At 41.3% G+C, this 21,665-nt stretch overlaps 1 protein-coding gene across 15 annotated transcripts in view; it reads left to right on the forward strand.

Moving 5' to 3' along the window:
- KCNH7 (potassium voltage-gated channel subfamily H member 7) overlaps positions 1-21,665 on the forward strand; it is a 418,649-nt gene that overhangs the window by 327,917 nt on the left and 69,067 nt on the right. For 14 of the 15 annotated variants that reach the window (XM_089519860.1, XM_089519863.1, XM_089519865.1 and 11 more), the window contains one exon: positions 9,945-10,370. In XM_089519860.1, coding sequence (XP_089375986.1) covers positions 9,945-10,370 — 426 coding nt within the window. The remainder of the gene's footprint in view (positions 1-9,944; positions 10,371-21,665) is intronic. The other variant, XM_089519874.1, reaches the window with a different exon arrangement.

Raw genomic sequence — 21,665 nt, forward strand, 5'->3', positions numbered from 1 at the left:
GATTCACACAGGAAGAAAATCCCATGGTGCAAAAAAATGAGACAGCTAATGAAAATGGCAGCAGCAAATCAACCTGCCTTTCAGCTTTTAAGAAGTTGCAGTGCCACTTACATTTGAAGCCTGATTTTAGTTCTGAAACACCCTGGGTGGGATAAACAACTCAGACCTCTTGAGACTGCTTCACTCTCAAATTTTGGTAGCTTTGTTCTGTTACTGTTCTTTTTTGGTGGGCTGTAGTGCATCTGCCCTTAGAAATAATTTAGTTTTACACCACTTTAAATGCCATGGTTCCATCCTACAAAATCTTGGGAGTTATAGTTTGGTAAGGCACCAGCACTCTTTGGCAGAGAAGGCTAAAGACCGTAAACCTACAAATCTCAGGATTCCATAGGATGGTTCTGCATCACTTAAAGTGGTGTCAAAGTGCATTATTTGTACAGTGTAGATGCACCCAAAGACTTCCATTCCTGTAGGGTTGCCATAAGTCAGGACCTCCAAACCGGGACAAATGTAGGACAAATGCAGGACAACATTTTCAAATGTAGGATACATTTTTTAAAATGGAGGACACGTGAAAAAATTGAGGCTTTTTTAGAAATGTTAATATAAATGCATCTTTCTTAGGCATGATCAAAATGGAGGACATTTTGACATTATTCGTAGACAGATTGCAGAAATGTACTTCCCTTTCTGGCCACCCCCCTCTCCCCATTCCAAACAGCACATTTGGGCATTGAACATGGCTTTATTTTAACATTGCCTCTTGCATATTTCAGAGGCTTATTCCACAACCAAACCCTTTGGTCAAGGGACTTTGGTTTTTCTTCATTTTGACTTGTTTTGTCTGTATTCCTCCCCACTAAATAAAGAAGATATGAAATGGAGTTAATGGGTACAAGTTGTTAAACAAAAAAGTCTTGTGAGACTCTGTAGGCAAGAGGTGCACCATGTTAAGAACTGCATTAAGCACACTTAGGCTGCTGCCACACTGCTTTCACTCTCATCACTCCATCCTATGGAATCCTGGGATTTGTAGTTTGTTGTGGTGCCAGGGCTGGGCTTTGAAATCTCAGGCATAAGAGAGGCAAAAGGCTTGGGCTGCATCTACACTGGAGAAATAATCTGGTTTGAGACCACTTTAACTGTCTTGCCTGAATGCTATGGAATTCTGGGAATGGTGGTGTGTTCCAGCACCACAGCAGAATGGCAGTTAACCCCTGGAAAGCTCTCTGACCAAGGTGACCAATGCCCTCACCCCAAAATGTAGGGCACCCAAGCAAAAAAACGTAGGACATGGCCAAAGATAAAAGCTAAAAACACCCATGTAATTATAAATCCATGCTTCTTAGCCATGATCCAAATGGAGGACATTTTGAAATTTGACAGAAGAGGACAAAGGAGGAAGATGTCTGGTCACCTTGTCTCTGGTCCAAAATACACTGCAGAAATAAAACATAGCTGGACTGAAATGCCCAGAGTTCCACACTGAGGAAATAATCCAGTTCGAGAGTGACTTAACTGTCCTGGGTTAGTGCTGGGGAATGCTGGGAATTGTAGTACACTGTGGCCCCAGAGCTATCTCTGACAGGGAGTCCCATAACCCTCCAAACGTAGTTGAACTGCAGTGCCCAGAATTCCTCCCCAGGTGCATCCACACTGAGGAAATGGTCCAGTTTGAGACTGCTCAGTGCTGGGGAATCCTGGGAATTGTAGTCTATTGTGGCCTCAGAGCCATCTCTGACAGAGAAGTCTCAATGTCTCCCAAACACTAGCATTCCCAGGATTCCCTAGCATTGAGTTAAAGCAGTCTCAAAGTGGGTTATTATTCTTGCAGTGTGTGAGAGAGATATAAAAGCTAGGGACTGGATTCATTTGGAGGATCTCTGTATCCAAAACACACTGCTTGGACTGCCAGGGCTCAGTGCTATGGAATCCTGGGAATTGTAGTCTATTGTGGCACCAGAGCTCTCTGACAGAGAAGGCCAAATGCCTCACAGACACCAGAATTCCAGAGCATTGAGCTTTGGCAGTTAAAGGGGTCTCAAAGTGCAGAGGGGGGGGGGGGGGGAGAAAAGCCAGGGAGAGTGAATAAGCAGCTCATCTTGGCTGTGGCTACTTTGAGAGGAGGAGGAGGAGGAGGAGGGAGGGAGCCAAGGGAAGTGGCCAGGACCATCAGCCTCCTCTCTTCCACCGAAGACTGCTGGCAAGAGGCTCTGCCCCCGCCTCCTCTGTGGACCATTCAGCTTCCTTTTGTCAAAAGAGCTCTGGTGCCACAAGAAACTACAATTCCCAGAATCCCATAGCACTGAGCCATGGATGTTTAAGGGGAGGTCAAACTATTTCTGCAGCTTTTTGCTACCCCAAAGCCTTCTATTATTTACCAGCAACTTCCAAGGCAAAATCTCTTCCTTCCAAGCCATTGAAAACCAACTCAAATAGAGGGCTGATTGCTTCTTTCCCATTGGTCAGCTTCGGGAGAAATTTGCACATTACAAGTAAAGGTGTTTAGGGCCTCAAAAACGATCCTGTGATAAAGAATTACAAGAATACTGACGCAGTATACATTTAAAAGATGAGGCATTTAGACTCCTAGTGAAACATGAACGATTTATGGCCTTTTTTTTTCTCACTGTAACCTGGAAAGTAATGACTTTTGCAAGACATATATACCAAGTGGGCTGACAATAGCTCTGAGTGGCAAGTCTCCTGAAGACCTGCTGTCTAGGCTATCCCAGGCAGGGAGGCGGGGAAGGTGGCACACAGCCATGGGGAGGGGTGGAGCTGCCTCCAGGGCCTCGCTGGGGGGGGGGGGAGTCCTGGGGGTGGGGCCAAACCAGGGCAGGACCATGTGTCCCCGCCCCAAACTGGGAAAGTCCCGCCCCCAGGCGGGATATGGCAACCCTACATTCCTGTTAGCTTTACAAATGCCTATACAAAAATTACATGAAAGCAAATATATGTTGGTTGTTGTTGTTGCTGCTGTGTGCCTTCAAGTCATTTCCAACTTAAGGGGAACCTGTCATGGGTTTTTCTAGGCATGATTTGTTCCAAAGGTCTTTGCCATTGCCTTCCACTGCACCTGAGAGGATGTGACTTGCCTAAGGTCACCCAGTGGGTTTCCATGGTATTAAGGAGATTTGAACATGGGTTTCCCAGAGTCTTTAGGACCTTATCACACACAGGGTTAAATGTTGCCCAAACGGAAGCACCAGGGATGTGATCGTCTGTGGTGCTTCTAAGGTGTAATTGAGGCTTCCTGCTATGTTCCCATCATGGAATCATTCACAGGAAAGCCAAGGGGAGCCACTTTCTGAATAACGGGATATGATGGGAACATAGCGGGAAGCCTCAATTACACTTTAGAAGAACCACAGATGATCACATCCTGGTGCTTCCGCAACGTTTCTGGAACATTTTGATGATGTTTGGACCACATGTGATAAGGTCTTTAGTCCAACATTCAAACCACTAAACTACACTGGCTCCCAAAAAAATTACAAAGGAACATTGGGAATATTGCTGAATATGTGGACTCAGAAACAAGTCTCACTAAATTCAGTAGAATTTATGCCCAAGAAAGCAAGGTTTAGGAATGCAGTATTATTGGATTTGTTGTATTCTTCAGCAATTGGGTGGGTAGGAGGTCTTAGCCCATTGTTGGTGAGTTAAGTGTGGGTGAGAACTTTGCATCTAAACTGAGAAGTTCTTGCAGCTTGGAAGGAGCCTGTTTCCCCACAACATCCAATAGTGGTGAATGTAGAAGAGAACTGCCCCAGATCCCATTAAATGACTATGACTGCCCTTCTGGTAGGAACTAAACCAGTGTTGCTGACACAGAGCAAACCAGCCAGACTCCATTTGTTAAGTGCCAAGGAATAAATAATAGATGTATTCCTCCTCCTCTCACCCATCTTGTTTTATGGTTGCTTGGAAGCAACTGTGTAGAGCTTAATAATTCCCTACTGTGTTTTTCAAAGGGAAGGAGTGGTTATTGACCCTCAGATTCTCACAATATTTTCACAGTATACATTTTTGTTTAACCAGAGTTTTACTTCAGGTGATTAAAGAGCAGGCACTAGTTGTCTCTTGTTTGGATTTTATTTTTTTGTGGTGGTGGGGACAGATGGTGGAAAGTCAAACAAAAAGAAGATTGCATTCTGAAGAGGCACAGTCCCATGTTTACTAAAGCATAGTTACTTTAATCAAGTACTGAATTTGTATCTACATCTGTAAATCTACAACTCTTCTATTGATAGTTCTAAAGCAGTGGTTCCCAACCTCTGGCTCTCCAAAGGTTTTGGACTACAACTCCCAGAAGTCCCAGCCAGCTTGTTCTAATGATTAGGAATTCTGGGAGCTGGAGTCTTGGAATGCCTGGAGGAGCCAAGGTTGGGAACCACTGTTCTAAAGTGTTCCATGGATCTGAAAACTGGATCTAATTCAGACTGGAGTTAATCAGACTTTTTCCCCCAGCTGGATCCACACAAGGGCTATATCTGAGCTCCAGTGCATAGTATCCTGCCCCAGTTTGACTCCATTAACGTCACACTCATCCTTTTTAATCAGAACTCAAATTGGTCTTGAAAGCCACACATTTTTCATATCTGAAGTCACATCAGTACAAAAGAGCATTTCTAACATGTTAACGTTTTCACTGTATCAGATTATTTTAGGATGCACAACTTCAGTGGCTGCATTTTTTCCCTTTCCATATGCAAATATACATATGCATGCAAATATGCATATATCTACATATTCATATCAACCAACAGCCTTTCTGGTTTTCCTGTCAATCTCACTGCCCACCTACACTCCCACTCGATGTATGCGGCTCCCATCCAGCTTGAGTAATTTGATTCCCATCTTAAGTAATTTGACTTCTCAACAAATCTGCGAGAAAGTTCCACTCTTTTCTGGACTACAAATTCCAGAATCCTTAGCCAGCTATATAATAATAAATAATAAAAAAGAGACAATTTGTCCTGCATCTGGTCTTCAGCTGCAGTGTTAAAACCAGAGAAAGTAATGTGTCACTACCTTGAGGCAAGTTATTTTAAAAACAGGTTTACTCAGGTGTAAGTCACACTTTGTCCTGTGAGGGGTTTACTGGCAAGGTCAACACAGTGCTAGCTTTTCATACCCCTCTGTTTGGAAGTAAGTCCCATTTGGTTCAATCAGATATCCTCTCAAAGGAGTGCATGAATATTTACAGATAGGGTGAGATGTGGTGAGCAGTACAATTACTTTATAAATAGTTATAATTTGCCTTTGATTGCAATTGTCTGAAGCTGTTCTTCTTCTTGAGACTAGCTAAATTCCTTCTGGTTTGAACAGATTTTAGGGCAAGGTCACTTGTATATAAGATGTAAAAGGCAATGGTACATCTAATGCATGAACCTTTGCTACATCTGCACAGATGTAAATTCCATTGGTTCAATGGTGTTTACTGCCAGGTAACTATTATGGTGTCTGACCCTATTATTCAAGTGAAGCTTATAGAGCTATTTGATCTGTATCAACCCAAAAATAAGTCCAATTGAGTTCAGTGAGACCTACTCCTTTTAAGAACAATGTTTATTGATTGAGTTTGCAATTCTCACTGGGCTCCCTTGCCCTGCTTTCCTTTCCACTTTCCCTTTGTAACCATATGATGAACTATCTGTCATGGGAGGTGGGTGGGAGCATTAACCACCTCCTCATTCAGTTTTACCCACAAGATTTAAAGTTACTCACATGGTCTTCCCTCAAAATTACAGAGTGGAACAAGCTAGTTTGTTAACCTACCAGCCCAAGTTCAGTAAAAATCACGTTCTGATGGTCCCCATGTTTCTTTGAATCTATTTCCTATTGGGTCCAAAGCCATTTATTCTGCAATAAGGCTGTAATCCTCTACCCTCTTACCTGGAGGTAAATCCCACTGAACTCAATTGGATTTACCTCTGTGTAGAAACATGAAATCTCAGTGTTAATGAATGTTACGGCAGAAACATTTAGCATTCATGTTTTCCCTCTGGCCCATAGCTGGGCATAAGTGCCTATGACAATTTCACTTTCGTCCAAACAAATGGGTTTAGATGCATGACCTGATCCAAGACATCTTTACTAGAACCCAGGGTTGAATTCCTATTAAGTTTAATAACATGTAACGCATCCCCAGCAAACAAAGAATCTCAGATCTTCGAATCTTTGATTATCTGAATACACTGCATGTTTAAAAAAAAATTGGTGATCCCATGCTTGCTGGACAAGGATGTCAAGGTAACCACCCACCAACCTATCTCACCCTCCAACCACCCCACCCTGATTCCACCCCAATCTCAATTTAGGAACACAGGACACACATTGCAAAAAAAGGGGGGGAGGTTTCCAAGAAACTACAGAGTACAAAGTGTGTTACTGTTTTTAATCACGTTAAAGCCCTCAAGCATATAAAAGAAATAAATTTGTCATTTATTCAAACAGGACTGAGATCAAGATAAGGACAAATTATTTTGTCACTGTGGATTCAGTTTTTGTATCAGGAAAGCATCAGTCCACTTGTTCAGTAATGGATGAGTGTTTATTTGTTCATTCATTGAAAGTATTTATTCCCTTCCCTTTGGCCAAAAAGGCTCCCAGGGCAGCTTACAAATAAGTAATTCAACAGTCCCTGTCCTTGGACTTACAATCTAATAAGTAATAAAACCACACACAAGGGGATAAGGATGAAGGAGGAGAGGTGGGGAAAAAAAGCTCAGTGCTTATAATATACCAGTTAGCCTGCTGGAATAGCTGCTGCTAGTCAAAAGAGGAAGCGGGGAAAACAAAGGCGGCGGCTGCTGCTGCTGCTGCTGCTGCTGCTGCTGCTGTTTGCTCTCTTTTATCTGCTACACTGTGCCCCAGCAACCAGGTGGGGGGAAAAGATGTCAGCCCAAGCGTAACACTCACAGCACAGCCCTGACTTGAGTGCTCGGTTCATCCAGAGTATGAGGCAAATGACCACACAGTCCTGGTCTTGAAAATGGCTGTTTTATTTAAGCAAATAAAGTAAGAAGAAAGCAAAGCATGGGTCTACAGATCCATACTCCATTTCCAAGCAAGTGGGCATAGAAAAAGGAAAGAAGCCAAACATACATACACAGTGGCCACATAGATCTACAAGCCTGTCTATGAAGCAAAAATCCATTGTTTTTCAAGCATCTTATATATCTTTATCTTCTTCTACAAAAACATCACGTCGTCTAACCTACAGTGTTTGGGCCCAAGGAGGGGGGGGGGGGAGATATTCCCAAGCCAACTACTGAGTTGTTTTCCAGTTACCAAGTGCCAAGATGAGCTGGGACATCTTATCACTTGGCACTGTTAGTTGAGAAGAAGCAATTTACATGTTGATTTGTGTATTGTTCTGTTGTTGAATGGCAAGGCCCACATTTACTTAATCATCGATTGTCTGCTGGGAATCCCCCTCATCCTGAGTGGTTTTCATTTGCATTTGCTGGGTCTTTATTTTGGTGTTTTTCAGGACTGGTAGCCAAACTTTGTTTACTTTAAGGGTTTCTTCTTTTGTGTTGAAATTGTCCATGAATTATGGATTTTAATGGCTTCCCTGTGAATTCTGACTTGATAATTGTTGTCAAGGTCCAGTCTCTGAAGATGCCAGCCACAGCTGTGGGTGAAACGTCAGGAATAAACTCTTCTAGAACATGGCCTCCTAGCCTGAAAAACCCACAAAAAACTATGGTTACTGGCCATGAAAGCCTTCATCTTCACACTTAACACATTGTTTCAACCTATGAGAAGTTACCGAATCATGGAGCAGAACATGCAAAACTCTCTTTTTAGGCCTTTTGTGGTGTTACCAAAGAAAGGTGGAGGGGACTAGCTGGGTCCCCATCAACTGTATCAGCTTCACTTTAAATGTTCAGGAATTTCTGTACGAGAGGTTGAGTAACTTGACGATCATTTCCATCGGTGTAAGAGTAGTCCATGTTTGGGGTGAATAAAAGAAGGTTTTATTTAGAAATATGCCAGAGTGCAATCAAACACGCAATAATAATTCAGAGCTAAACGAAATGGAAGTATGGAAATTGGATAGTGGAGATTTAGGGATGCAGAGGGGTGATAATTACCTGTCCAAAGAATAGACCATGGAAAGTGGGAGTGGCTCAGGCTGGGGTCTGAGGGCTTCACAGCTATTACACAGAGCACAGACTGTGGACTAACTATATGGTTACTATGTGGCTAGGTTTGGGACCAATATTTACAGCTGAGATCCTAGCCTCAAGAGGTGTGCTATCTTATATAGTAACAAAGAGCTGATTGACTTCCCAGGAATCAACAATGGGATTCCAGACTACGGTTACAATAATAGTGATTGGATTAGGGACAACCCCAAGGTGAAGGGATATGGAAGTTGGCTGGAAAAATGGCAGGGTGTAGGTAGGAAGTGCTGGCTTACTGCTTTGGTGCAATGAGACCACCTTTGTCTCTTGGTGCAAGAGGAAATGCAGAGGGCCTAGAGGGAGGGAGGAGCAGTCGGTACACCCATTTAACATGATGATAGTCATAAGTAATTGGACTGCAGAAGAATTACCTGGGTCTTACACAGACCTGGTCTGGGCTCCTTTCTCATAAGAAATCCACCTGATGTTCCAAAGGTCATCGTGACCTCTAAAGAACATGCTGGCTCCAGCTATGAAATATGAAAATATGAAAGTCCCAAATACAATATGGAGTATGCAGGGTGTACTAACGATGGTCATGCTGACTGGGAAAGCGGGGAAAGTATGCAAGCACTATCAGAACCAAGAGTCAGATGAAAACCTACATACCCTTTTGACTCTCCCAAGTTACTTGTGTTTTTAACTTGTATTCTAAGTGATTTGAAGTAGGTAGTGCAAATAATGAAAACTAAATAATCACATTGCACGTGTTAAATTAATGATAATAATAGGATTTATTTATAATATTGATATGCTGAGATTTTAATGTTAGTAACTTGTTTAAAGATTTCTGTGTATATGTTGGATTTTATCTAGTCTGTAACCCCGCTTCAATCCAATGGGAGAGGCGGGGAAACATAAATAAAATTATTATTATTATTATTATTATTATTATTATTATTATTTGCCGCCCAATCACTGGGAATCCAGGGGGCTTACAACAGAGGGGATAATAGACGGTTCCCTGCCCTCAGGCTTACAATCTAAAAAGACACGACACAAAAGGAGAAGGAAATGGTGGGGAGGGGAGGGGATCAGGTCCAGCAGTTCTTCTCTCCCTCTGAGGCCTGGACCAAGGCGGATGGACTGGAGGTAGGGCTCTCTTTCTTAATCAAGGCAGGGCTCGATGGCGTTGAGCCTGTCCTTTGGCTCCCTCTAGGCCAGAAGATGACAGTTGGAAGGAGGGAGTGGAGGGCTCTTCCTCTTCAGGCCCGATGGTGTTGGGCCTGTCCTTTCGCTCCCTCCCAGGCCAGAAGATGACAATTGGAAGGAAGGAGGGGAGGGCTCTTCCTCTTCAGGCCAGATGGCGTTGGGCCTGTCCTTTCACTCCCTCTAAGGCTGGAGAAGATGACCGTTGGAAGGAGGGTGGGGAGAGCTCTTCCTCTTCAGGCCCGATGGCGTTGGGCCTGTCCTTAAGCATAGTTGTTGGCTTAAAGGACTACCTAAATATATGGAAGGCACCAGATCCCATCTGATGTTGGAAGCTTAGCAGGATCAGGCCTGGTTAGTCCTTGGATGGGGGACTGCCAAGGAAAACCAGGTGCTGTATGCTGTATTTCAGAGGAAGACAAGGGCAAACCATGTCTGAGTAATCCTTGTCTAAGTAAATCCAGTGGATTTACAGGTAACTTGAGGGCATGTGTGTGAACACATGCACGTGCACACACACAGGCTTAACGAAATATATTTTGATAAATATCACTTACTTATTTTTGTTTGAATTTATTCTGATTCATTTCCCAGGTCCTATCCTTGGGAGCAGATGTACTGCCGGAATATAAACTCCAAACACCTCGCATCAACAAGTTTACTATATTGCACTACAGTCCTTTCAAAGCAGTCTGGGACTGGCTGATTTTACTGCTTGTGATCTACACTGCCATATTCACCCCTTACTCTGCAGCCTTCCTTCTCAATGACAGTGAAGAACAGAAGACACAAGCATGTGGCTATTCATGCAACCCACTGAATATGGTAGACTTAATTGTGGATATTATGTTTATCATTGACATTCTCATAAACTTCCGAACAACATACGTAAACAAGAATGAAGAAGTGGTAAGTGACCCAGCAAAAATAGCAATTCACTACTTCAAAGGCTGGTTCCTAATTGACATGGTTGCTGCAATACCTTTTGACCTGCTGATTTTTGGATCTGGCTCTGATGAGGTAAGCTAAATATAAGAGGCATTTATTTATTTATTTATTTATTTATTTATTTATTTATTTATTTAGAGATGTGTTGATTTCATCATAAGTGCATGCATCATGTTTTCTGAAAGTTGACTTAATCACATCCTTGCAGTTCTCACTCCTTCCTGTCTTTACAAGAAAGAGGAAGGTGTTAAAGTCTTCTGATTTGTGCAAATGATAGCTTACCATTTTACTTAAATACAGAAAACCATGGTTTGTACAAATTATAATTTGCCCTCAAATCTGGATCCCAAATCAGAATCAAACTATGGTTTGGGTCAGTAATTTGTGTACTGCCAAAAGCAAGTGCTGCTAAATTCTGTATCCTATTGTTTTTCCTGTCAGTGCTGTTCTTCGTGTTTATTCTGTTGTTTCTCATGTTTTTTCCAACATATTTAGAAACCTTCTAGGAAAAGATTGTCCACAATTGACTGTAGCCTGAAAGGATTCTTAGCACAAGCATTGATATTTGTTTTGTGCTTTGAGGTGGCAGAAGTGAGTCATAGGCAGAATGGTGAAGGAAAAGAGGGGAAAAGGTTTAAGTTCCTACTCCCTGTACATTTAATTAGTTATCCACTCCATCTTTGATGTACCCTGTCGTATAATCTGAAGTGTGAATGTTCTTTATCAGGCTGTTGCTGTTGGATATTGGAGTTCTAGCAAAACAAAAATTGAAAGTAGATCACGCAAGTCTGATGTTGCAACGTAATTTTGGGAGAGGGTAGCCACTGTAGACTGTAGCAACAAAAACAACACAGAGTCTTCTGGCACATTAGAAACTAACAAGTTTTAGCTGGCATAAACCTTTGCAGATTCCAGAACATTCTTTGGTGGTGGAATCGATGAGACGTTACACCAAATAAACTGGGCTAAAATCCACCAAAGCTTAGACCAAATAAAATTGATTATCTTTTAAGATATCACAAGATTTGTTTTTTTATATACAAAAGAGATTGCTAATGATGTGAAATGTCCCATTCCTTTTAACCTCGGTGAAGAAAACAAAATGCTTAATTCACATGGTCAGTGTAACGTGTGCATTCAGAAAACCCTTTCCCTAATTTTGTGTGTTATTTATTTGTTTGTTTGTTTACTTAGTTATTACCTGCCTTTCTTAGGGTGAATGCCTTTTATTTATTTAATTATCTTACTTGCTAGGGAAGAAACTTGGTTTTATAAACTGCAGTTCTTTTTTCCTTGTGCTTTATGTCCTTCGAATTTCAGTAGCGATCCTTTTACCACAAGAACGATAGTGGATGTCAAACGTCCACAATGTGATCTTTTTCGCTAATGACCATTTTCAGTCATTGAGATGTCTTTAAAAAGAAATGGATTTCTCCATTACCTCTGGGTCCATCTAATAATAGGACCCCTGCTACCAAATGTGTCAACCATCCTTTTTATTCAATGGCATCACTTTCTAAGTCCTCGCCAAGCGTGCTCTCCAAGGCTTAGAAACTCTTAGCTTCCAGCTGTTTTCAGAAAGGCCATGAGATAACCAACCATTGAAATGCTGCACAGCATACTATTCAGTGTTTGTATTGGCAAGCCTCATGACATGTACAGTTGGCACAATTTTATTTTAAGCACGTTTAAATCAGATTTTTCTAAAAGAAAAAAAATTAACATCATGCTGGCACTAAGCTGGACTGGAGGAATGCAAAGAAAAAAAGAAGTAGCATCCCCTCTCCTTTCACTGCTTTCTTTTTAAAAACTTTTATTCTTTCCTTTCCATTGATTGAAAGCAGAGGTGGGGAATTATAGAGCTCAGAAATAACACATTACAGGTAAAGTAGTTGCCTGCCATGAGTTCCTTGTCTTGGTAATGGGACAACAAGAAAGCTACATTTCAAAAGTAGTATGAGTGGGGAATGACTTAATTTTATGGATATAATGAGCAATGTTTGCTGGTTAAACATTTTGTTTAAATGTTACTTTTAAACATTTTTAGAGAGTTTTAAAGACATTCTGGCAGGAATCTTTCATGCTGCTTTATCATACTGAATCAGATATTGATCCATCTGTGGTTCCCAATTTTTGCTCCTCCATTTGTTTTGAACTTCAAATCCCAGAAGCCGCAGGTAACTTGGCCAACAGTCAGGAATTATGAGAATTCCTGAAGTCCAAAACATTTGGAGGATCAAAGGCTGGGAACTTCTGCGTCTTGCCCACTGTGGTCAAGTCTGACTGGATCTCCAGGATTTCTAGCAGGATTCTTGGCTAGACCAGCCTGGAGATTTGTAACATTATTGGCTGATCTCCTCTCCAAAGGCTAACCAGGCCAATAGAGATCAAGTGTGTTCTGTGTGAAACAGTGGCTTGGCTAACATTTCTAAACAAAATAATAATGATGGTGGTGACAACTGGGATCTTATTGGGTAGTTATTATTACAAAGAAATCAGAAATGCATAACTCTTGGTTATGCATTTGTGATTGCTTTGTATTCGAGATCTCTACTTATTCTCTTGCTTAGGGGATATATAAAGACAGTTGGTTGGGGAGGGGCTGTTCTCCTGTCACTCAGGAAGCAGTTGACCAACATTTTTACACACACACACCCAAACAATCTCCATTGTGAGGAGGATTGTAACAGGGACCCTACTTCTACTTGTCTCAAAAGAGATTGCTCATGGGAGGGGGAACATAAGTAAGCTTCTCAAGTGACGGGGGACAGACCCACGTCTATTGCAGTATGTGCTTCTGCTGACTGGTAAGTGGATACTGGAGTTTGGGTCAAAATTCACTACTGCGGTTACATAGTTGTGTAGTGCATACAGAATTCCAGACTATTATTATTAATATTATTTACAGAATTATGTTATAAATTTACTAAATACTTCAAGTTACTTCTTAAACATGGGAATGCACAATGACAGTGAGTTAAGTGTTAAAAGATTCATAACAAGTATAGCTCAGAGCCAGCATGGTATAATGATTTGGGTACTAGAGTTTGACTCTGGAGACCAGGGTTTAAATCCTGACTCTGCCATGGAGGTCTGGTGGGTGACCTTGGAAAAGTCACACTCTCACAGCCTCAGAGTAAGACAAAGTCAAACCCCCTCTGAACAAATCTTAACACCATGCTGGCACTACACCCTGAATACTGTTAAAAATTAAGTTTCCTGACTTCTTGCAGGAACACCTTCCCCCATATCATCCTCCCCGCACTCTTCGTTCTGCTGGGAAGAATCTGCTTCAACCTAAGAGGACTAGACTTTTGGCAGTGACCCAGTGTTCCTTTTCAGCAGTTACTCCTAGACTCTGGAATGACCTGCCAGACGAGATCCATCAGATTACCACCTTGGAAACCTTTAAAAAGGCTATTAAAGACGGATCTCTTCTGGCAGGCCTTTCCAGACTAGGTCCACCTCTATTTCCCTCCCCCCCTCCCCCTTCCACTTCTCTCCTCTTTTCCCCATCCCCTTTTCCATCCTATCTGGACCCTGCTATACATTTCTTTTTTACAAATCTTCTACTGATTTTAACTGTGATTTTATACTATTGTTTTAATATCTCTCTGGTTTAATCTCTTTTTAGTATTACTATGTTTTTATATTGGGGGGAGCGATAGGGTTTTGTTTTGTTTTTTAGAATTTTAACTGTATCTTGTTTTATTGTTGTAATCCACTTGGATTCCAAGTGATTAAGCAGAATATAAATTATTATTATTATTATTATTATTATTATTATTATTATTATTATTATGCCAAGAAAACCCTTGGCATAATACCCATCTCAGGGTCACCGTAACTCAGAAATGACTTGAAAGCACACAACAATAGGTATAGTTTACTTTTTCTTTTTCTTTTTTTAAAAAAAGGAACTTCCCAAATTGTGTGAAATTATGAATATTAGCTCCAAGACTAATATATGAAAGTCCTATAGATCAATAGCTATCCCCTATGTTGTTCCTGAGAAATCTATAGAATGGTCTCTTGCCTTTGCTAATGCTGGGCTACAGAGGTGTCTACAGTACCCTGGAGGGACCATGCATGGCCAATTCTTCCACTCTGAGATGCACAACCTATGGTCATGGCTGTCGTCCTAAGATTGTTGGATACAAAAAAAAAGGTAAAACAGTAAAACTAGAAAATTAATAACAATAAATGATATGAAGGAAACAAAACTGCTTGGGCAGACATAAAGGTCTGATAATCAGATTTCAGCTCCACCCCCAGCCCTCACCCCCCACAAACGTGGAAGCACATTTGTTTAGTTAATTAGAATGCATTGTTCCAAACAATGGGATAACTGTGAAATATCTTCTGAAATATGGCTCTACAATCAGACAGACGAATGTATTTTAATACGTTTTCTCATCCGCTTCATCAGATTCTAGCATATAGGGCCCTTCAAACCTAATAGCCAGTAATCATAAATCAATTTAGCAGCAGAGTTTAGGAAATTGAAGACTGAACAGGTATTAGCATGACTGGAGGGCTCTGTAATCAGAACTGAGACCATATATCGTTCTGCAACAAGATCAGATCCCTTTGTGCAATCTTCCCCACCCCTCTGTCTCTCACACACCTGTGAAATGAACACCTGGAGAGGGCTGCTGTGATTCAGTGTCTTCTTATGTAAAGACACAGCTGAATGTTGCATTCTGGTCATGCTGAATAGGGGATTTGAGGAGCTGCAGTACAAAAAATTAACTTTTCCAGACAATGATCTTCCCTTCAGTGGAGACCTAGAAGAATGACCTACACAGAAACCGTAAGTGCAGGGGACTCCTCTAAGAAGTTGAAGTTTCTTCTTACACATTTTAAAAGGAAGTCATTTTGAGAGGGGGGGAAAGTGTAGCATAATGTCAGAAATATATATATATAAACAGTTCTTTTAAATTTGGAAAGCCCGGGCTTTCATCCTGTTGATAGTGGGTGTTTCCCCAGATTGCCCCCGCCATCCACACACCAGACAAACTCCACTTGATCTCATTCATGTGAATGCATACCACCATTCTAGAGTCCTACTACTGCCATCCCCACATTTAATCTAACTTCTCAACTGTGCCTGCCTTCAGCATACATTCAGCATAACCACATAAAGGGTAATACAGAAATAACCAGGCTAAGCCTGGCTTCAACCATCAATAAATATGTTAGGGACATCTCCCCAGTAAAGAAACAATGAATGATAGTCTGAAGGCGGGCCTTCTATATGCCTTGGGCTCCCTTTATGAAGGAGATAACCCTTCAGAACCAGGAGCGATCCAGGCGTATTCACACTACACAGTTATAGCATTATAATTTCATCCTATAGTATTATTATTATATATTATATTGATTTATATCCTGATCTTTTCCCAGAACTGGGACCCAGAGTGGCTCACAACATTAGAACATTAAAACAACATTAAAAGAACAATACAATTAAACAACACAATAGAAAAGTGATACATTAAAACAGAATTGAATTGTTACAATATTAAAATATTCCCATAGAAACCTGGGATTTGGAATTTAGGAAGGGATAGTCAGAATTATTCATGCTATAGTAGCTGTGAAAGCTGGACATTGTAGAAAACTGATGGAAAAAGATTCAGCTCATTTGGAATGTGATACTGTAAGGCAATTTTACATATACCATGGGCCAGTGATGTAGACTCGAGTCAATTAGATTCAAGTCACTTCAGTCACTCAACTTGGTCTTGACTCCACAATAAGTGATGCATCGACTCGACTTGCATATTTTTAGCAGCAGACTTACTGACCTAACTTCAGAAACATTATGGAATGGAATGGAAAACAATTTTCCTCCTTTGAATAATACTTCTGTCTCATTGCTTTTTGCCTACCAGTCACATGATGGAAGCAGTACTTTATATTTGCTGTGCAGGAAGCCCTTGTTTCCTGAAGGTCTCTGTCTCAAACCCATTACTTAATGCATTTGCTGTTCCAATCCAAGAAATGCACCCCATGCTATAGGCGAGATTCTGACCTGCTACTCCTTGGAAAAGCTTTAGATGGCTCTTACAATGTGCAGTGAGAATGAGCTGCTGAGTAGACCTAAACTTCCACCTCAGTCCCGGAGCTCAGAGCACATTTCTCAGAGGGGGAAAAAATGTGATAGGTAATGGGATTGAAGTGAGAGTTGTGGTCTATTCAGCAGCCTGTCTCTGCTGCATATCAAAGGAGCACACACTACTACCTCATCTTTTTTTTCCTGTTAAAGTTGGCTTCCAGACTTGAGATTTAACTTGGAAATATCTTGCAAGGACCTGAGACTTAAAGGTAGAGACTTGAGACTTGACTTGAGGCTTGGACTAAAAGACTTGAATACATCACTGCCTTGGACTACCAAAATGGCCAATAAATGGGTCCAAGAGCAAATCAGCCTGAACTATCCCTCAAAGCCAAAATGACTAAACTGAGGTAATCATACCTTGGACATATGAGATGGCATGATTCATTAGGAAAGACAATAACACTTAGTAAGCTAGAAGGAATTGGGGAAGAAAGAAAGGTGGATAGACTCAATCAAGGAATGCACAACTGCCCTGAGTTTGCAAGACCTGGGCTGGACTGTTAATAACATGGCATCTTAGAGGGTTCTCATTCATAGGGTCACCATAAATTGAGTCAACATGACAGCAATTAACAAGAGCATATTCAGAATTCTCAGCCAAAAAACTCAAGCGCCTCTATAAACTACCAATCCCAAGACTCCGTAAGATGTAGTCATGGCAATTAAAGTGGAATCATAGCATTATAATTTGTAGTGTGAAAGGGCCACAGAATTCATGTCTCCAAAGAAAAAGATCTTGTGTGTGTACATTTGAATGTATATAAGCCTCCCCATGGTCATGTACTGGCTGTTGGGCATGGCTGGTAAATGTGTTGGTGTCGCATGATGCGGGGAGCTATCCAAATATATTCAAAAGAGATCCTTCATGCATTTTGCACCCATTGGAACTAGATGTTCTATCAGAACTTACACACAACTGCATGCACATAGTCTCTGTACACCTCATTGATAGGGTAACCAGAGTGAAAACTGGAGAAGGTTCCTGTAATTTTAATAGTTGTGTAAAAGGAATTTCCGGGAGTGTTGCTTGCTTCCTGGTTGTATGAAAGGCAATACCTGCTGAAATTCCTTCTTTTATATAAACATTTTTGCCTACCAGTCACTTGATGGACAGGAGCACTGCTTATTTTTTCTCTGGCTACCCTACACATTTATGTATCCTATCTTTTGCAGAATTCCATCTATATAGTAAGATCCTGTACACATGCAACTTTCACATGTGCAGATTCTGTTGAGAAACCACTTCATGAATGGAGAGACTGGGAGTGGAGACCATGGCCCAATGATGGTCCCTATTCATATTCATACAAACAGTTGTTTCCCCATTTCCTGCTCAGGCCTTTTCTTCATCTCAACTTTTTACTTTCAGACCACAGACTTTCAGAGCAGCTTCTAGTCTAAAAGCATTAAAACATAATTTATGCATAACATCATTCATAATTTAAATGCCAGCCTCAGCACAATAACACAAACAAATTCCACTCCAATATTAAACAAGAGATGTAAGAGCTTACATTAAAAGGCCCAGGCAAATAAAAATGTCTTCACTAGAAATCGAAAAGACATCGGAGTCAATGTGAGATTTCCCTAGAGAAAATGCTCCTCAACAGGGGTCACCTAAGAAAGCTTTTCAATGGTCAACAGCACCTGTTCTCAGTTTGGCTAATAAGGGTAGGATCAAGAAGGACATGTAAGGATGGTCTTAGAGGTCTAGGTGATAAAGAGGTGGAAGTCAACCACAACCATAGTGAAATGTGAGGATCTAAAGGCCTGAACAGTCAGGCCAAAGTAAAGCTGCTTCAGGTCACTTTGGAGGTATGCTGTTTAAATGATGCATGCATCCTAAGAGGCTGGAAGCCATGCAAAAGCCACACTCCAGTTCTAAGGACTGGAACAGAGCTTTGGTGCAGCTTTTGGCCTCTTAAAATGCATGTGTCATTTAAGCAGCATACCTCCAAAGTGACCTGAAGCAGCTTTATTTGGGCCCATCTGTTCGGGTCCTTTGTTTCATTGAGTTCTGTAATTAGTTTTGAATTGACTTCAGTTTGATGTACTGATCATTATTATTTTTTTATGGTGGATTTGGAGGATGTTACCAACATAATATAAAGATGTCCTCATTTATGAAGGATTATTGTGATTCCTCCAAGTTGAGTATGAAATTGTCCTTGGAGTACATGAAACTTCAGTGGACATGTAGATTACAACAGTGAGAGAAGTCTTCAGCACTATGTTATTATTCACCTGGATACAGTTCCTGGGTTGTAATCCCTTGGTTTATAGACAGTTTGATCTGAATGTACCCATTAAAGGTAAACGCTTAAGTAGATCTAAATTATGGTGGAGAAAGGGGGGCATATTGGTATTGGACTGTGTAAGAGGTTTTATTTATGAAAATGGGGTAAATCTGGTTGCTTTCATTTCTTGGAAGAAAGATAGAAATCAGTAGGTTTTCTTAAATGTGGGGGGCATGTGGAAAGATGTTATTAAACTACAAAAGATCTGCCAAGAGAATCAAATGAACCTACTTTAATTTGGGCTATCAGTGATACCTCAGAAAGTTGGAAGCCAACACTGGTTTCTGTCTTTTTTTCAATATTGGCAAGCCCTTTGCCTTACTTTTGCATATGTCTATGTTTGTCTGGTTAGGGGTGGGGTGAGATGGGATGGGTATTATTTGTGGGTGGATGTTTTTATCTTGGGAGATTCTGAGCACCACTTCTTTGCCTTCTGTGAAATGAGTATGCTGTTGAGCTTTGTGGGGGACAATTAGGTAGTTTGGCCTTTGAAGTTAAAATCCTAGCTCTGCTTTGTATTCAGTTTCTTGACCAAGTTTTATTGCTTTCCGAACCTCTTCCATATTCTGAAAGGAGTGTTGTGGGGGGAGCCCTGTGGGTTCAAAGGAGTGGTCTGAATCTGTGGAAATCAGCTGCACTTTGTACACATTTTGTTGGGAAAACTACTTTTCTTTTGGCCTCACCTGGTCACCAGGTCCACTGGTGGCTTCAGTATCAGTGGGACAGTGAATTCACCCCAGCTTTTTCTCTCAACTAAGGAGCATCAACTAACCTCCTATTGGAGGCTGGGTTTAGCACTTTAGATAACAGGTTTAAAGTTCAGTCTAGTAGTCAGTGTGGCTTCTTCACTCTGCTGATGTTGAAGCTGCCAGTGGAAATGGATGTTTTCTGACTAGCCACCTTGGCCATAGCAGGGATTTTATGAATGGAGCAGGCCTCACTTCCAGAGCAGGACTTTGTGAGCATGCCCATGACACCCTTCCAAAATTCCAGATATAGTCTCCTGCTTAAAAGTTGGAGGACCCCCCATAGACATTACCTGGCACTGTTGGTACACAGCTGTTTACTTCTTCTCATTTCCAATTATCTTGATACTTCATTTTGTGAATGACAATCCTTGCTAAATACATGCAGTGTGTCTATTTTTCAGAGAGTCTAGAAAAAACAAGAACAAGTTACCAATTATACCACATTTTTCATATATACCCATGATTCCACTGATTCCAGTGCCAGTTCCTTAATTTGTTAGCACTGCCGTTCTGTAGCAATGGCACTGGAAGCTGCTATCACTGAAGTCTTCTGTTGTGTTACTTCAGGAAGAAAGTTGTGAGTTTGGTATAAATAGAATATCTTGTTTTCAATTAATGTGGCCCATAAAGTGCTCCCTGCCCCCTTATTTCCAGGCTACTATCACTGAGTTCTAAATCCAGCAATGCATAAAATATACAAAGGTTTAATAAAACATCAAAAATGGCACTTGGTGGAAAGAAACTGACAGGCCAGTTTCTCCCACCAGAACCTGCAGTGTTTTCAGCTGTTAAGCATCATGTATTATGCATGCTTTCTTAAAAGGAAAATCAAATAGGTGGTTGTGATGGGGCGAGGAGATGGGGGAAACAAGCTCTGTGTTCTTCTTTATGCTGCTTTAATTATCACACATTCGTCTTTGTAAACTTGAAGGGCAGAGAGAACTTCTCTGATTGCTATTTGTAATGCTATGTATAGCACTGAGCCTTACAGGATTAATCCCTGATAAGCTGCTATGGTTGCCAACTATGGAATATATTACCGTAAAATTAAAAACTGTAGGAAAGTTCCAAATTTGTAGTTTGAATACAATATAAGGTGTGACATATATTTATTGCCTGATCAGTTTGATTCTAAAAGAAACCTTAGCTAGATAAGTACAAAGGTCTCTCTGGTTCAGTACTGTGTTCCTAACAGTTGTCAGAATTAGAGGTTTAAGTTTCTAGTTTTGTTTCTCTTTGAGTTCCAGGTTACGAAAGAGGGCTCAGTCACTTGGGAGCAGGAAGGGTGAAGTGTTGTTCCTTAATAATAGAGCACCAACTTTGCAGATGGAAGTTGCAATACCTGGTGTCTCCCAAAATAAAGAGTACGAATTGTGGAACCCCCACCAATTGCCCCAAACTCCCGCCATCCCAAACAATCCCATCAGATCTAAAAAGCCCCACCCTAAAAAAGCAAACAAACAAATAAACAAATGTATACCCAGAAGGCGACTGGGAGGGACATGACTTTACTTCTGGTTGGCCAAAATTTTTGTTCTGATGGTGCACTGTGGGCTTCCAGAGCTCAGAAGTGGCTAAAAATAAGGTGGTGCAGTTTTCCAAGCTCTCTAGAGCAGGGGTAGGCAACCTACGGCCCGCGGGCGGAATCCGGCCCGGCGAGGCCTTGGGACCGGCCCCAGCCTGTTCCTGCTGCTGGTTGCCACCAGGGCCTTTGGCCTCTCGCGCGAGGGGGCAAGGGGGGGCAACTGTCTATAGAAGCCTCAGAAACATGCATTTATATTAACATTTTTTAAAAAATCAACAAATTTTTTTGTGTGTCCTCCATTTTTATAAAAAAAAGTGTCCTCCATTTGAAAATTTTGTCCTACATTTGTCCCGGTTTATTTATTTATTTAATTTTTTTAAAAAATATTTCATTATTTATTTTTTGCCTCCGGCCCCCCAGTTGTCTGAGGGACAGTAACCCGGCCCCCGGCTCAAAAAGGTTGCCTACCCCTGCTCTAGAGCATGCCTGTCCCAAGGTAGACAGCAGTTAGCCAAATGGATCAGTGGTCTGATTTCCCATGACCAGAGTTTCATAGGCACTTTGCAGGAGAAACAGCAGATAGTCCTGCACTAACACGTTTAACATAGCATACGCTTTTGTGGACTGTAGAGGTCTTCATCAGATATGTGGAGTACCATTCAGAATTTCAGG

The sequence above is a fragment of the Sceloporus occidentalis genome, unplaced genomic scaffold (assembly GCF_023333645.1).
Source record: "Sceloporus occidentalis isolate IW3139 unplaced genomic scaffold, rSceOcc1.0.p SCAF_4, whole genome shotgun sequence".
Classification (NCBI taxonomy): Eukaryota; Metazoa; Chordata; class Lepidosauria; order Squamata; family Phrynosomatidae; genus Sceloporus; species Sceloporus occidentalis.